A 16,901-nucleotide genomic window follows, 5' to 3' on the forward strand; every position below is an offset into this window, starting at 1 on the left:
AAGGCCTCACCAAGTTGCTAAGGGCCTCACCAAGTAGTAGCTGAGGCTGTCCGTGAACCACTATCCTCCCACACCAACCCGCATCTCAGCCTCCCAAATGCCGGGACCACAAGCCTGTACCACCACGCCTGGCAGAAAGTAAGAATTTCAACATGTATTAAAATCCACAGCCATTTCTACTTTTGCTCAAGCTTTTCCGTGGCTCAGCTTTGGATCTTTGCATGAAGATTCAGGGTCACAAAAGGCACTCACTTTGCTCATTATGTTGGGTCCACCTGCTCCAAAGTCTGAAGACATAGCAATACACAGAAATAGTACGGAAACCCAAGCTGGGTGTCATGGGTGTCATGGGATATGCCTATAACCCCAGTGTGAGAGGTGAGCCTGAGATAGGAAGATCGTAGGTTGAGGTCAGCTTTAGAAATTAGCAAGATCCTCAGCAACTTAGTAAGACTGTTTCAAAAATATATATAAAAAGGGCCGGGGGTAGAGCTCAGAGGTAGAACGCCCCTGGGCTCAATCCCCAGTACCATAATTAAAAAAAAAAAAAGTAAAAAAAACTCATCCGTAGCTTATAAGTTAGACACCCTCCTTTATATTGTGCACATGAGAAAAGGTACAAATTTGGTTTCTACAACATTGTTTGCTTGTCACTGCCAGTCTGCAAAGTAAGATTTGATTTGAAGATCTAAAGCCTAAAGAATCTTTCTTTTTTGCAGTACTGGGGATGGAACCCAGGGGCATTCTACCTCCGAGCTACAACCCCTGCCCTACTTTTTTTTTTTGCAGGTCTGGGGATGGAACCCAGGGGCATTTTACCTCCGAGCTACAGCCCCTGCCCTGTTTTTTATTCTTTATTTTGAAACAGGGTCTCACTGAATTGCAAAGGGCCTCACTAAATAGCTGAGGCTGTCCGCAAACCGCGATCCTCTGGTCTCAGCCTCCCGAATGCTGGGATTACAAGCGTGTGCCACCACGCCCGGCTCTTTATTTTGAGACAGGGTCTTACTGAGTTGCAAAGGGCCTCTCTAAGTAGCTGAGGCTGGCCGTGAACTGTGACCCTCCTGTCTCAGCCTCCCAAATGCTGGGATTACAAGCATGCGCCACTATGCCCGGCTCAAGAATCTTTCTAAAAAAACCTTGTCCCCACCAAAGACGGAAGATAATGTCCAGGCCTGGTATCAAAAGAAGTTTTGAGCCACAGAGATGCACTGAGAAGACGAGCACTCACAAGTGTCCTTGGGCAGGCACAGCGGCTCTTAGTAAACAGTGCACCAGTTGCTGCCATCGCTTGGCATCAGCCCTCCAGTGATTAGCAAAATCAGGTCAACAAACCACCAAATCCCAAGTCCTCCAAGTGTCAACAGCTTCCCGACGGCTGTGCCGGTGTGTCCCAAGCAGAAGCGGTCCACTCCAAAACATCCCAGGAAGAAGGAGTAGAGTAATGTGGTTATAAAGTAGTGGCCAGTGTACCTAGACAAAATGAAGACACTTAAAGAATAGGGAATTGAGCATAAATGAAAAAGAGTGCAGCAGTTCCTTTTTTTCTTTTCTTTTACTGGTATTAGATTAAGCCCAGGGGCATTGTACCATTGAGTGACAGTCCCAGTCCTCCCTCCTTTTTCCCCTGGTACTGGGGATTGAAACCAGGGGCATTATACCTTTGAGCTACATCCCCAGCCCTGTTTTTTTTTATCCTTTATTTCTTTTTATTTTTTGTGGTTCTGGGGATGGAACCCAGGGTTTTCTACATCTGAGCTCCCCAGTCCTATCTATCTATCTATCTATCTATCTATCTATCTATCTATCTATCTATCTATTTTGTGTGTGTGGCACTGGGGTTGGAACCCAGGGGAATTCTACCTCTGAGCTACTCTCCCAGCCCTATGTTTTGGTGTTTTATTTTTTGAAACAGGGTCTCACTGAGTTGCGAAGGGCCTTGCTAAGTAGCTGAGGCTGTCCGTGAACCACGATCCTCCAGTCTCCACCTCTCGAACGTGGGGATTACAAGCATGTGCCACCATGCCAGGCTTATCCTTTATTATTTATTTGTTTGTGGTACTAGGGATTGAAACCAGGGGCATTCTACTTCTGAGCTACATCCCAGCCCTGTTTTTTTTATCCTTTTTTTTTTGAAACAGGGTCTCACTAAATGTGGAGGGCCTAAGTGGCTAAGGCTGGCTGTGAATTTGTGATCCTCCTGTCTTGGCCTCCCAAGTACTGAGATTACAAGTGTGTGACACCACGCCTGGCTTCCCAGCCCTTTTTTTTTTTTTTTGGTGGTACTGGGGATGGAACCCTTCTACCTTCAGGCTACACTTCCAGATCTATTTTTATATATTTTTTTATTTGGAAACAGGGTCTCTTAAGCCAACAATGCTGCCTTCAAACCTGTGTGATTTTCCTGTCTCTGCCTCCCAAGCGCAGGGATTACAAGCGTGTGCCAGCACGCCCAGCTTCCTAGCCCATTTTATTTTGAAATAGGGTCTTTGATCCTCCTGTTTTAGCCTCTCAAGTACTAGGACTATAGGTGTTTGCCACACTTCCAAGCTCCATTTTATATTCTCTTATGATATGATCAGGCAGATTTGTCTACAAGAGGCATAAAAGAGACTCAGAAAAAAACCCAGTTTATTATATTCATTAGGTCCTACAGACAGGAGGCCCTACTATGCAGGACACATGGGATAGACAACAGCTTGGTTAAAAAACAGGTCCAAGGGAAAGGTTTTGGCCATTGCTTTTCTTGAGGTTTCTGCAGGATAAGCCAAAGCAGAGCAGAGTGAACAGTTGAAGACTAACTGGTTTACATAATTTCAGTGTGCTCTAAGCTATAGGCTGGTTCCTAGTTGCCTGGTACTGGCCTGGGAAATTAAGACAGGAGTGTGGTATCCTGGGACATACAGGATGCACACTGGAAGTGTGTTTCTGGATTGACTAGTTTGCATATCATGTATGTACTCCTTGTGTGGCCCTTTACTATCTCAAGAATTGACTAGCTTTGAGAGGGGTAGTCTCTCCACAACCAGAGGATTTAAAAAAAAAAAAATATATATATCAAACATAATACATAACAAATTAAAGATTTTATTTTTGGTACTGGGGATGGAACCCAGGGACATTCTACCTCTGAGCTACACTCCCAGCCTTATATTTTATTCTTTATTTTGAAACAGGTCTCACTAAGTTACGAAGGGCTTCACTTAAGTAGCTGAGGCTGGCTGTGAACCTGTGATTCTCCTGTCTCAGCCTCTCAAATACTGGGATTACAAGCATGTGTCACCGTGTGTGGCCTAAATAAAAGATGTTTTAAAATACATTTTATCACCCATCCTTCCCAAATTTAAGAGTATTCGTGAGCTATGAAGGACCTCTAAGCACAAATACTGACTTTTGCAGAGTTGTACTGGGCAAGAAAGTTTGAAGCACATTTGCATGATTGATGCAATGGCAGTAGTGGTCTGGTTTCCCATCTTGCTCTAGACAGGCTTCCTTTGAGTGCCCTTTGCTAAGGAAGCACTATCTTTAACTCAGCATGATCTACACACACCTTTCCTGGTATTTCATGGCAACTAAAAATGAGGACTACCTGAGGCCTCTGTCCTTACACACTGTGAAGATATTTAACTGCAGTTGCTGATATCATAATTAAATACAGCCAGACTTTTTTGATTAGGTAATGGCATAAATAAGTTCTGTGCCTTTAAACAGAATTTGCAGAAATGACTCCAATCCTTTAAGATTAACTGATTTTCAAAGGGAAAAAAATCCCTTCTTTTCATAATAAAACCTTTATTCTTGAAATACTAAGGCAATTTTCACAGAATTTCTGCCTGTCACGATTTTTTTTTTTTTTTTTTTGGTGGTACTGGGGACTGAGTCCAGGGGCATTCTATCTCTGAGCTATACCCCCAGCCCTATTTCATTTTTATTTTGAAACAGGGTCTTGCTGGGTTGATGAAAGCCTCACTATTTGCTGAGGCTGTCCTTGAACCTGTGATCCTCCCTGTTTCAGTACTGGGATTACAAGCAGGCACCACCATGCTCAGCTCCATCAGGAGTTTTGAAGCTAGACCACTTGGTCCTCATCCAAGGATGAGGAGACAGTGGTCAGAGGCACTCAGATGTTTAGTGAAAGACACATTTAGAACTTATGACCACATTGGTCTCAAGTCCAATGTGGTATCACATTGCCTCTGTCGATGAATTATGCACAGGAGTAACTGAATTCCCTCTTTAATACTTGAAAGAAAAAGTCACACCAAGAAATGACAAGGAAAGCTGGGCGTGGTGGCGCACGCTTGTAAACCCCCGTGCTTGGGAGGCTGAGACAGAAGGATCGCACAGGTTCGAAGCCAGCCTCAGCTACTTAGTGAAGCTTTCAGCAACTTAGTGAGACCCTGTTTCCAAAAAAAATATAAAAAAGGTCTGGGAGTATAGCCCGGAGGTAGAAAGCCTCTGGGTTCCACTCCCAGTACTACCCCCCCCCAAAAAAAAAAAAAAAAGAAATGACAAGGAAAATCATTCTTAGTTGAGTGTGGTGGCCCAAGCCTATAATCTCAGTACTTGGGTAGATAGGAGGGTCTCAGGTTTGAGGTCAGCCTCAGTAACTTATCAAGATCTTATTTCAAAATAAAAAATAAAAAGGGCTGGTGAGATAGCTGGAAGGTAGAATGACTCTGAGTTCAATCCCCTGTGCAAATTTGGGATGCAGCTCAGTGGTATAGCATGTGCGCAGCCTGCATGAGGTCCTGGAATTGATCCCTGGCATGCGTGCATGTGAGTGTGCGTGCGTATACTTACTTTATACAGGGTCTGTTATATCGTAGGAAGGTCCTGGGACCAGCGCACTCAATTCCGTCCAGGGCCCGGCACTGGACCGCAGTGTGTTCAACATCACCGTAGGCCTGACCACCAAACTGTGAAATAACCACCCACACAAAAACAGAAAGCAAACTCACCAAAGCAGTCAACACAAAAATACATCTTTGTATACATCAGTAAAAGCAGCATTGGTAGTATAATTATTCTAACAAGGTTTGGGTAAAGCTGCACTAAAAAAATAGAATTTGGTGACATGCTTCAAATGATTCTAGATTAGTCCCACCTGTGTGTATGTTGTCATTTTTTTTTTCCCCCAGTACTGAGGATGGAACCTAGGAATGTTCTACCTCTGAGCTACACTTCTAGCCCTATTTTTATTCTTTATTTTAAAACAGGGTCTCACTAAGTTGCAGAGGACCTCACTAAGTAGCTGAGGCTGGCTGTGAACCTGCGATCCTCCTGTCTTAGCTGGGATTACAAGCATATGCCACCATGCCCAGTAAGTGTACATTGTTTAAATGTTTTTTTCTGCTTTCACAACTGGCTTCTTCAGTAATATAGAAATACATTATAATTAATCTGGTGTGGTGGCACATGCTTGCAATCCCAGTATTGGGAGGCTGAGACAGGAGACTTGTAGGTTCAAGGCCAGCACATGGAAACTTAGTGAGATTCTGTTTCAAAATAAGAAGGGCTAAATATAGCTCAGAGGTAGAATGACCCTGGGTTCAATCCCCTTTATCACCCTCCATACAAAAAAATTTGTTTTAATTAAATATCATTTAGAAGAGAGAGACCCCAGGTAGGTGTGGTGACACATGTTTGTAATATCAGTACTTGAGAGACTGAGACAGGAGGCTCATAGGTTTGAGGATAGCCTCAGCAAGTAGTGAGTATCTCATCAACCTAGTGTTTCAAAATAAAAAAAAATTAAGGCTAGGGGTTAGCTTGGAGGTAGACCGCCTCTGAGTTCAATCTTCAGTACCAAACCAAACCAAACCAACCAAACAAAACAAAACAAAAAACACAGAGACAGACCAAATACTTATATTTACAGGAAAAGCACCCAGTGCAGCATTTGAGAATGGGTACTTAAAATCATTGGGTATTAGAGATCTGTTTATATCCATTATGAAGTAACAGACTTATAACTCAGAATATCATTTGACTTGGGATTTATTTAGGTCATGAATAGGTGATTATCAGATATCTTAGTTCATCTATAATGTACACTTAAATACCAGTAAAAAAAAAAAAATCAGAACTAGTCCTTTGCTTAATTGAATGTCCTGAGAACTATCAATTCTTTAGGACTTGTAGGTGAGGTGAGAGTCTAAGTGCTTTCACAGGATGAACTAAGCTTTTAAATAAAATGGGCTAAAATAGGTTATCTCTATACAATTCTAGTTGAGCTTTTGTTGATAATTATCAGGGACTTCCGGGAAGATGGCGACGGAGAAAAGTGGGGCTTACATGCCCCGCTAACAACCAATCTCTATTACTACAAAATCAGCGCCTTTCATAGTCAGAAAACACCATCAGCAGAGAAACAAAAAATGTAATTACAAGGGACAGAGAAAAAGAGGCTGGAAAAATGAGACACCAGAAACCAGATCGCAGTGCTGCGGCCAGAGCCGCGGCGCGGAGTGGCGGGCACCATCTTTCCTTGCAGCACCAGACACCAGAGAGGAGAGGAACTCAAAATGGAGCTCAGAGCCACAGAGGAGATATGCCGGCCTCATGGCCGAGGACGCAGCAGCAGCGCCTTACTGCCGGCGGCAGCAGCGAGTTCACCGGATGGCTCCAGACCAATGCACTCAACAGCCCACCAGGCTCCAGAGAGGAGCATCGGACAGTGAGCTGAGGTGAGCTGCTGCGGAACAGCCGGGCGGGATTTGGCAGCTTTTTCGGCACAGGGAGCATCTAAAGCTCCCAGGTGCTGGGCTCAGCACACCCTGCAGGGACTCAGAGTGGAGTGCAAAACCACAGAAGAAATACGCCAGCCTCACGGCCGAGGGCGTGGCAGCAGCGCCATATTGCCACCGGCGGCAACAGCAGCGAATCCACCGAGTCCACTACAGCTCCATCGGCGCACTCAACAACAGTGAGTCAAATTGTGGCCCCTAGAGAAGAAATCCCAGTACTGCACTCCCAGGGACTTGACCCAGTGGGGGAGTGGCGGTGGCAGAGATATCACACCATAGGAGAATGCCCAAATTGGCACCCCCCATGGTCTAAAGCAGCCTCGATTGACTCCCTGGGTCTGAGACTCTGCGATACAACCCAGTAAAGGAGTAGTGGGGACTGAGATACCACAGACTCGAGATCCAGAGCACCTTAAGTGAAGTCGTAGTGACCCAAGGGAAGAACCCAGAGAAGGCACAAACTTCCGAAATCATGGGAAAGAGGAATAACAATGGAGCAATGAATGCCACAACCCCACAACATCAGAACCTGATAAAACAGAAATTCAGAGATTTCTAGAAGATAAAATCAGGAAAATAACTGTAGAAATAATAGAGGTGTTTCAAAAAGAATTCAGAGAGAGCCAAAAAGAGATAAAGGATGCAATTATGAAGTAAAGGCTTCAATTCAAAGTACAAACAACCGATTAGACCACATGGAGAACAGAATCTCGCTCTTAGAAGATGATCATTCCAAAAATGAACACATAGTTTCTAATTTAGAAAAAAACCTCCGACAACAGGAATCTGACATTGAAGAAATATGGGCCCATTTTAAGAGACCTAACCTAAAAATAATTGGAATAGAGGAGGGAAAAGAAGGTGAAACCAAAGGGATCAACAATCTTTTCAAGGAAATTATAGCAGAAAAATTTCCAAACATAGAGCAAGAGGTTGATACACAGGTCCAGAAAACTTATAGAACCCCCTTTAGACAGGATTGGAGAAGAGGATCCCCACACCACATAATTGTCAAAATGACCAATGTGGAAGCCAAGCAGAGAATCTTAAAGGCTACAAAAACAAAGGGCCAAGTGACATTCAGAGGCAAACCAGTTAGAATCACTCCAGACTTCCCAAACCAAGTCATGAGAGCCAGAAGGGCTTGGAGTAACATATTCCAAACTCTGAAAGAAAACAACTTCCAGCTAAAAATTTCCTACCCAGCAAAACTTTCTATCAGATTAGATGGGGAAACAAGAAGTTTCCATGACAAACAGAAACTGAAAGAATTTATGTCTTCAAAACCAGCGCTAGAGAAAATACTCAAAGAGATTAACTACAAAGAAGAAATAGGTAACACACACCAGAACCAGAGAAACAAGCTTTTCTATCCAACAGACAACTAAGATTAGTTATCTGTGGAGATTCATTATTTATGTTAGTCTTTTACCTATCTCTAAATTGTATTGTTTGCTTTTATTGTTGCTAATTTTTAGGATTTCTATTTGGAATATTAATATACCTTCAGATATAGCATTTGGAAATATTTTGTCCCATTCTATCAGTAACTTTTAACTGTTTACATTGTGTTTGGATATACAATATCTTTTTATTTTTTAGGGAGTTTGTATACCGTTTTGTTGCCTGTGCCATTGAAATCATATCCAAGAAATCACTGCCAATTTCAATGTTGTGAGGTTTTATGACCCAGATTTTCTTCTAAAAGTTTATAGTCTTAAGATATATATTTAGGTCTTTTATCCATTTTGAGTTAATATTTGTATATGGTGTTAGGTAAGGGTCCAATTTTATTCTTTTTCATGTAATTATTATTTTTCAACAATATTTAGTTAAAAGATTATTATTTCCTCCACCAAATGTTCGTGGAAACCTTGTCAAAAATAACTTGACAATATAGGGAAGAATTTAGCTCTAGGCTTTTAACTCCAATGGCTTATATATCTGCCTTTATAACAGTACTACACTGTTTCAATTATTGTAGCTTTATATGGTTTGAAATCAGTCCATATTCCACATTAGGATAGATTTTTTCTTAAAAATAAATAAATAAATGTATGATAGTTTCACCTAAAAAATAAATAAAAAAATATTCTCTGGTAAGAAAGAAAGCAAAAAGAAATATTGAAATGTTATCTTTAAGTCATCAAAAGCTTGGTATCAGACAAATGAAACTGTTATGTGAGATTATCATTTTTAATTTTGGATAAATTGCTGTAATACTAGATGTCAACCACTAAGCCAAGCATGGGAAGGAGGGATGGGGAGGGAATGGGGTAGGGGCTGATTGGGCGATGTGTGCATGTATGTCTACAAAGTTTTTTTTTTTTATCCCATAATGATGTATGAATACAGTGCACCAATAAAAAAATAAATTTAAAATTAAAAAAATAATTATCAGTAGCACAATATTTCATTATTTTTAAAATACTTTACACATGGTTCAGTGAGAATTGCCTTTCTGGTCTTACTGTTGTCAAGAAGATATTCTTCTCTGATTTAGTATAAGAAATGTTTTCCAATAGTTTTCTCAATACCTGATTGAATCTTGCAGGTTTTTTTTTTTTTTTTTTTTTTGTGTGTGTGTGCCATTGGGGGTTGAACCCAGGGGCATTCTGCCTCCAAGATATAGCTCCAGCCCTATTTTATTTTTATTTGAAAACAGGGTCTTGCTAGGTTGATGAGAGTCTCACTACTTGCTGAGACTGTCCTGTGATTCCCCTGAACTGGGATTACAGTACTGGGATTACAGTTGTGTGCCACCATGCCTGGCTTGAATCCTGCATAATAATATAACGGTGAATCCGTGGTGTAGAAGAGTTACATGCACTTCATTGGTTTTTTGAGAGATTACCTAGGAAGTGTAAATACACTAAGCTTTAGGGAAATTACTAATAGATTAGAATGGCTTTTCCATTCCAGGTGGCCATTGTTAATAAAGGCTTCCTCAGGAATACTTTAACCTTATACAAAGACATATTGATAGACACTGTTTTCTAGGGACATGGTAGAACCTGCTTGCCTGGTGAAAAGAAATGTTCATTGGCAAGGGGAGCTTTGTTTCAGCTGCACGTTTAAATAAAAACCACCCAATTCACCATTGGATTTATTTATTTATATATTTGTATTTAATATTTTTATTTATTTATTTATTTATGGTACTAGGGATTGAATACGGAGCCATTCTACTTTTGAGCTACACCCTCACCCTTATTTTTATTTTCCCATTTGGAAATAGAGACTCACTAAGTTGTAAAGGGCCTCACAAGGTTGCTGAGGCTGGCCTCACACCTGTGATACTCCTGTCTCAGTCTCCCAAGAATTGGAATTACAGGCGTGCCACACCACACCTGGTTCGCCATTGGTTTTAGAAAGTAAATAGTCTTTTGTTGTTGTTGTTCTTTCAGGAGAGAGTATGTCTTGAAGGATAGGGTGACATTTTTAGCTTCAAATCTGTCAATCTCAATGGCCAAAGGAAGCAAGGACAGAGGTTGGCTTTTGTACCTGAGTGTTTATGGGAAAGAAATTATTCCTTTCTGAGGAAACCACATGTCTTGAGCCATTGATCCTGGTCATGGTGGGAATTTTCAGTAACAGTCATCTGGATGGATTTCTACAAAAATGTAACTTTGTATGCTCCCGAGCATTTCTTTATTATTTCTCTATGGAAGAGTTTGCTTATAGGACAAAACAAAGAGTCACCTTGATACAACCATAACCAAGTTCCTGGGATGCGCTTGCATTTCCAACATGGTCCACTGGGTCTTCGCATTCTATAAATTCATCAGGTCTGTAAATCACCAGTAAGATCATGATCATAATCATTATCCTCTTTGAGAATTGCCGTTTATATGCATCTAATCAAAACAGTTAAGAAACAGTTATTTGCCAAATTTTCGGGGGCTCAGTTTCACTCTGTATACACTTTCCCAAACCAAGTGGTGGTGGCAAAGGGAAGCACAACAGGTAAAGTGACGGCCACCCAAATGACCTTTTTGTTGGGGAGGTGTTTCTAGTCCTGCTTCTACATGGGTTCTACTTCTGCCACGGCTTCATTTCTTACCTAGGCAAACCAGAAGGCAACAGGGGGAAAATTTAAGTTAAAGGATTCCCAGTCCTCTTTGCATTTCCTAAATTTATTTTCCTGCAAAGCATGTGGCTTAAAAAAAAAAAAAAAACCCTTGTGCGGGGGGTGCGGGGGTGGGCAGGAGGCCTAGTCATCAACTCTATTTGTGCCTCAGCACCGGTGGATTCTGCTTTGGCTAAAGGGTGCAGCCTAGAATACTTCTAAAGGACATGTCACTCCTTCCTAGTACTCCTCTTTCGGGATAACAAGGGATCTGCTATCGACACACAAGGTTTTCCCCTGCCAAGAGTAAGATAACTGAGGAAACTGTCAGGAAAATTACCTTCCACTAGAGTCCGGTCTTCAGGTGGAGAAGATCTAAAAAAACCAGCAGCGTCTCCTCTCCCCCTCCCCCAACACCCGCATCTTCCCGGCCCATTCTCCACCTCCACCCGCTTTGAAGACTGGGTAGCTTACAGATAGGAGCAAAGGATGACTGGCGAATGAGGGTCGTACTCCCAGCTCGGAGCGCTCCCCGCGCCCTCGGGGTGGGCGGTGCCAGTTGATGCGAGCTCGAGCTCCGCCGTAGCATTGTAGGAGTGGCTCCGGGAGATGCAGTGCAGCAGAAGGAGATTCCCCAGCAGCAAAGCCGCCTGGCCGCACAGCAGTAAATAACTCACCGGGCAGCCACCCAGCATCATCTTCCCCGGCCCAGCGGAGCAGGCCGGGTCTCAATCACAAATCCAGCCCGGATCCGTCGACCAGAGCCCTGCCTTGTCAGGCCTCTCAGAGTAGTCTCACTTCTGGGCGACAAGCAGCCAATGAGCGTGCAGCTCTACGCTCCGCCCACCCCCGCCAGCCAATCATAAAAGGCTCTCCAGCGGATAGGGCTGTGCCGCGCTTTGGGCTGAATTCCTCTTCTGGGTCGCACGCTCCTCCTCCTTTCACTCGAGTGTTTTGCCCAATCGGTTTCCTCGACCCTAAGAGAAGGCGGGCCCGGGCGAAGGGGGCGGGGCGGAGAAGACTGGGCGGGGCCGGCCCGCGCGGGATTTGGTGGCAGGTTTAGAAATCCTCTGCTTCCGCCCCGGACCGGATTTTTTCTTGCGTCAGCACTGCGAGCTGACGATGTCGGGAGCGAGCTCGGGCCGCGGGCTGGGTTGCGTCAGTGCCGCGCGCGTGCACGTTCCCCAGCGCGCGCGCCCGGGCAGCCCAGGGGCCCCGGCGGGGTTGCAAGATGATGGGAGAGGCCGAGGCGCCCGGGCGTTGAGTGGAGCCCGCAGCTGGCGAGATGGGGCCGGGCGGCTCGCCGGCCGGGGCCCTGTGTTTCCAGTGGTTCCTGCTGTTTGCCCTTGTGGGCCCGGCCCTCGGTGGGGAGCGGTCAGGTGGGTGTCTGCCTCCGCGGTCCTTCGGGGAGCTGGTTCCCTGGGCTGACGCCCGGGGCCGAGGGACGGGCTGGGTGGACCCGGGGTCGGAGCGGGGCCGGGCCGGGCGGGCCCGAGGCTGGAATCTGGCGCCCCGAGCCCTTCCCGGCCCTGGCCGGAGGTCTGGCTCCGTCCCCCGTCCCCGCTAGCGAAGCCGGCCCCGCAGACTCCGGGACCTCGGGTCGGACGCCGACCTCCGGGCGCCGAGGTGTGTGCCCGCTAACGCGCTGGAGAAGTGGGTCCGGCTCTGGCTAGTGGAGTCGATGTCACTTGGAGAGAGACTGGGAGAGGGAACTTTTGCTTCAGGTTATCATGATTTGAGAGATGTGGACACATTTTTTTTATTAGTGGAGTCATCCTTTTAGGCCCGCAGAGACAGTGATGGAATAAGGGAAAGGGGCTCATTTTTCTTGTTTTTTTTTTTTTTCCCCCGATACTGGGGATGGAACCTAGGGGCATTCTACCTCCGAACTACATCCCCGGGCCTATTTTTTAATCTTTATATTTTTTGAGACAGGGTCTCACTGAGTTGCAAAGGGCCTCACTAAGTCACTGGGGCTGTCCAAGAACCGCGATCCTCTGGTCTCCGCCTCCGGAATGCTGGGATTACAAGCGTGCGCCACCACGCCTGGCTCTTGGGCCATTTTGGTTGTGGTCAGAATAGTTTTTTGGAAACCAAGCGTTACATTTCTACTGCTTGTCTTTTTCTGACTTCGTACCGGTTTCGCATTGTCTTAAATACTTATAGATAATCCTTGCACTGTTCAAGCCACGGGATTATCGCTGGTAATTAAACCATTTATATGAAATCGCTTTTGAATGGTGAGACTTCCCGTGAATATGTAGAATATTTATATTGGAGATGCCCAAGCATAGTGGAAATAAATCCTCAACAAAATTTCTTTCTGAAAACAAATCGTTTATTTTGGCTTTTGAGTTGATTGCATAGTTGTACATTCTTTTTTCTTTTTTTTTTTTTTTTGTGGCACTAGGGGTGGAACCCAGGGGCTTTCCTACCTCCGGGCTATACTCCCAGACCTATTTTATTTGGAAACAGGCTCTCACTAAGTTGCTGAGAGCCTCACTAAGTAGCTGAGGCTGGCTTCGAACCTGTGCGATCCTCCTGTCTCAGCCTCCCAAGCGCGGGGATTACAAGCGTGCGCCACCACGCCCGGCTCTAGTTGTACTTTTTGTATCAAAACTGGAATATGATGGAGAAATGAGAGTTTTTCAGAATTGTTTAGAGATGATGTTGGAAGATTTCAGCGCAGGACTGCAGACTTTTAGCAAATTAATTACTTCGTTGGCTTTTTCTTTTTAAATTAAGTGAATTTTGCCCTATTGCAGAAATCTTTAAGTTCAAAATATTAAAAATTATTTTGAATAGGACACTGCCAAATCTTTTCTGTTTAGGACTACTTTTTGTATGTGTGGGGATACTGAGGATTGAACCCAGGGGCCTTCTACCTTCGAGATACACGCACAGCCTGATTTTATTTATTTTAAAATAGGGTCTCTTAGGTTGATTAGAGTTTCACTGTTTGCTGAGACTGCCTGCGAACCTCCTGTCTCAGCTTCCTAAGTATTGGAATTACAGGTGTGTGCCACCATGCCTGGCAAGACTATGTTCTTGACAGTGTACATATATATATATATATATATATATATATATTTGGTACTGGGGTTCCTGGAAGCCCTTCTACCTCCGGGCTACACTCCCAGACCTATTTTTACATTTTTATTTGGAAACAGGGTCTCCTAAGCCAGTGAGCGTGGCTGGCTTCGAACCTGAGCGATCCTCCTGTCTCTGCCTCCCAAACGCGGGGATTACAAGCTTGCGCCACCACGCCCGGCTGACAGTGTACCGATATTTAAGGTGAAGTTGATCATACTTTTGGAGGGTTAGTAATCTTTGACTTTGTGTATTTATAAATATAAGTCAATGACATTTTTAGTTCATGTCTACATTTACTATTACATACTTATAGATAAATGTTATGTCCTGTGGTCTTTGACTTCAACAGGTTATGGCCAGCCTCTAATTTAAGTGTGAATATACTCGTTCACAATATATTCAGCATTTATTGAACTATAAACATCACCCTCAATACTTGTGGAGGGGCAAAGGGTAACCAAATATGCTTAATGTAGCTGAGGGATGTTGAAGATTTTATATAAGAAAGTGATAGATCTGAGTTAAATGGGTAAATTTTTCAAGAAAAAGGGTAGAAATCCATTTTAAAAAGAATTTTTATAAGAGCTTATGGGCAGGGAGTGAAAGAAAATAGTGATGAGAATTTCAGTAAGTCTTTGGGTAGTGTGTATGAAAGAGGTAGATGAGGGGATAAAACCAAGGTAGTTTGGTACCAGTTGGGGTGGGGGCTTCTCTGCTGAGCTAAGGGGTAGGAACTTCTTTGGGGAATGAAGATTTTTAAGGAGACTTACAATCAACAGAGGATAGACTCTAGAAGGGAGAGACCGGAGACTGGTAGACCAGTTAGGAGGCCATGGCAAATGAGTATAGAGAGTCAATTCGTATTTCCTGAGGGGAATGTTCTTCCTAAATCAGCTGAGTTTTTGCAGTTAGGAGGCTTTGGCAATGAGTATAGTGAGTCAACTTGTATTTCCTGAGGGGAATGTTCTTCCTAAATCAGCTGACTAAGTTTTTGCAATACAGGATGTTTAAAACATGGACTTAGCCTGGTGTGGTGGCGCACGCTTTGTAATCCCCGTGCTTGGGAGGCTGAGACAGGAGGATCGCACGGGTTCGAAGCCAGCCTCAGCTACTTAGTGAGGCTCTCAGCAACTTAGTGAGACCCTGTTTCCAAATAAAATATAAAATAGGTCTGGGAGTATAACCTGGAGGTAGAAAGACTCTGGGTTCCATCCCTAGTACCACCACCAAAAGAAACAAAGAAACAAACAAACAAACAAAAACAAAAAAACATGGACTTAAAGATCTTGAGCAAATGAAAGAGAAATTTGAGAAATCTGAGGACTCAATAAGTATTGCCCACACATTAGTTACCTCAGGAGTTCAATAGGCTTGTAGGATTTTTACTACCTTTTATAACACTGTGTCAATTAAAAAAGGAAGTATAATTTCCTTTTTTAATTTTTAGTAACTTTCTGAAAAACTGGGGCTGACAAAGTTAACTTTGTATCAGTTATAAAACATAGCAGTGAGAATCAGGTATTAAACTTCTTGATTTTTCTTTTAAGGTAGTAAGTATAATGCACAGACTTAGACATTTTTCTTTTTCTTTTTTTGTAATAAGGGGGATCAAACCCCATTATTATAGTAAGAACTTGGATCCGTTCTAATCTCATTTTTAGGTGCTAGAAAATTATTTGAATTTTATAGGTGTGTGTTTATGCTGCATAGAAAATTTAAATTTAAAGATGGTTTGGTTTTCAAACTTTTATATAAACAAGAAAATATTTACATGTAATATAAATGTTATCACTGAATCTCCCTATGATGTATAATTATAATGCACCAATAAAATGAAGAGTCTTGTTTCCATTGCAGTTGTACCTCTGATTCTTCTGATGAAGATCACAGGGACCGATGAGCCTACCATCAATTGGACTGAAACAGATTACATTTTTATTGATATATGTATGTAACTACTTGCTGGGTTTCAAGACAAATTTTTTTTTTTTTTTTTGTGGTACTAGGGATGGAAACCAGGGGCATTCTACTTCTGAGGTACACCCTCAGCCCTATTTTCTATTCTTTATTTTGCAACAAGGTCTCACAGATTTGCAGAGGGCCCCACTAAGTAGCTGAGGCTGTCTGTGAACTGCGATCCTCTTGTCTCAGCCTCCCAAGTGTGCACCACCATGCCTGGCTCAAGACAATTTAAAATTTTTTTTTGGTGGTACTGGGGTTTCTGGAAACCCTCCTACCTCTGGGCTACACTCCCTACACTCACAGACCTATTTTATACTTTTATTTGGAAACAGGGTCTCTTAAGCCAGCAAGGATAGCTTCGGACCTGCACGATCCTCCTGTTTCTGCCTTCCAAGCGCGGGGATTACAAGTGTGTGCTACCATGCCTGGCTCAAGACAATTTTTAAAAAGCACTTTCAATTTTACCTTTACTAAATTTGATTTTATATTCACTCTTTGTTAAAAATTCTGATTTACTGTAAAATCCCCCAACATGTGCATGCTCTATATAAGGAAGTTTTTTTTTTTTTTTTTTTTGGTAATAGCTACAAACTCAACCACATAGCATAGATAACTTCGTGATACTAGTTTGTCTCCCCCCCCCACTCCCTACCTCGTTTTTTATGTGTATATTAGAGCAACTCATCCTCTATAACCTTTGAATGGGTTCAACATAGACTCAACCAAAGTTGGATTGTGCTACGTTGTTTTATATTGAGAGCTTATTTTCCATTTTTATTTTTGGTACTGAGAATTGAATACCAGGACACTCTGCCTCTGAGGTACACCCTTGTCTTTTTTTTTTGAAACAGGATCTTGCTAGGTTGCTGAGTCTCTCGGGGCCTAGAGTCTTGCCAACCTGTGATCCTCCTGTCTTAGCCTCCCAAGTACTGGGATCACAGGTGTGCTCCTGCCTTATTTTACATTTTGTGATGGAAAATGTAATCTGTTTCAGTCAGATTGATGCCAGACTCATGGATTTCTGTGAT

The 16,901-nt window shown here is 43.1% G+C and overlaps 2 protein-coding genes across 2 annotated transcripts in view; one reads left to right on the forward strand and one right to left on the reverse strand.

Moving 5' to 3' along the window:
• Positions 1–1,259: 1,259 nt before the first annotated feature.
• Positions 1,260–11,516, reverse strand: TM2D2 (TM2 domain containing 2; the record flags this gene model as incomplete). Its single annotated transcript, XM_080710715.1, has 4 exons — positions 1,260–1,473; positions 4,804–4,919; positions 10,452–10,539; positions 11,293–11,516. The coding sequence occupies 4 exons, from the start codon at positions 11,514–11,516 to the stop codon at positions 1,260–1,262; spliced, it is 642 nt and encodes a 213-aa protein (XP_080566841.1).
• A 587-nt stretch (positions 11,517–12,103) lies between these two features.
• ADAM9 (ADAM metallopeptidase domain 9) overlaps positions 12,104–16,901 on the forward strand; it is a gene marked incomplete at both ends in the record, with an annotated part of 117,749 nt that continues 112,951 nt past the window's right edge. The window contains one exon of the mRNA XM_080710259.1: positions 12,104–12,197. Coding sequence (XP_080566385.1) covers positions 12,104–12,197 — 94 coding nt within the window. The remainder of the gene's footprint in view (positions 12,198–16,901) is intronic.

This window comes from Muscardinus avellanarius, assembly GCF_963383645.1.
Source record: "Muscardinus avellanarius genome assembly, chromosome: 14".
Lineage (NCBI taxonomy): Eukaryota > Metazoa > Chordata > Mammalia > Rodentia > Gliridae > Muscardinus > Muscardinus avellanarius.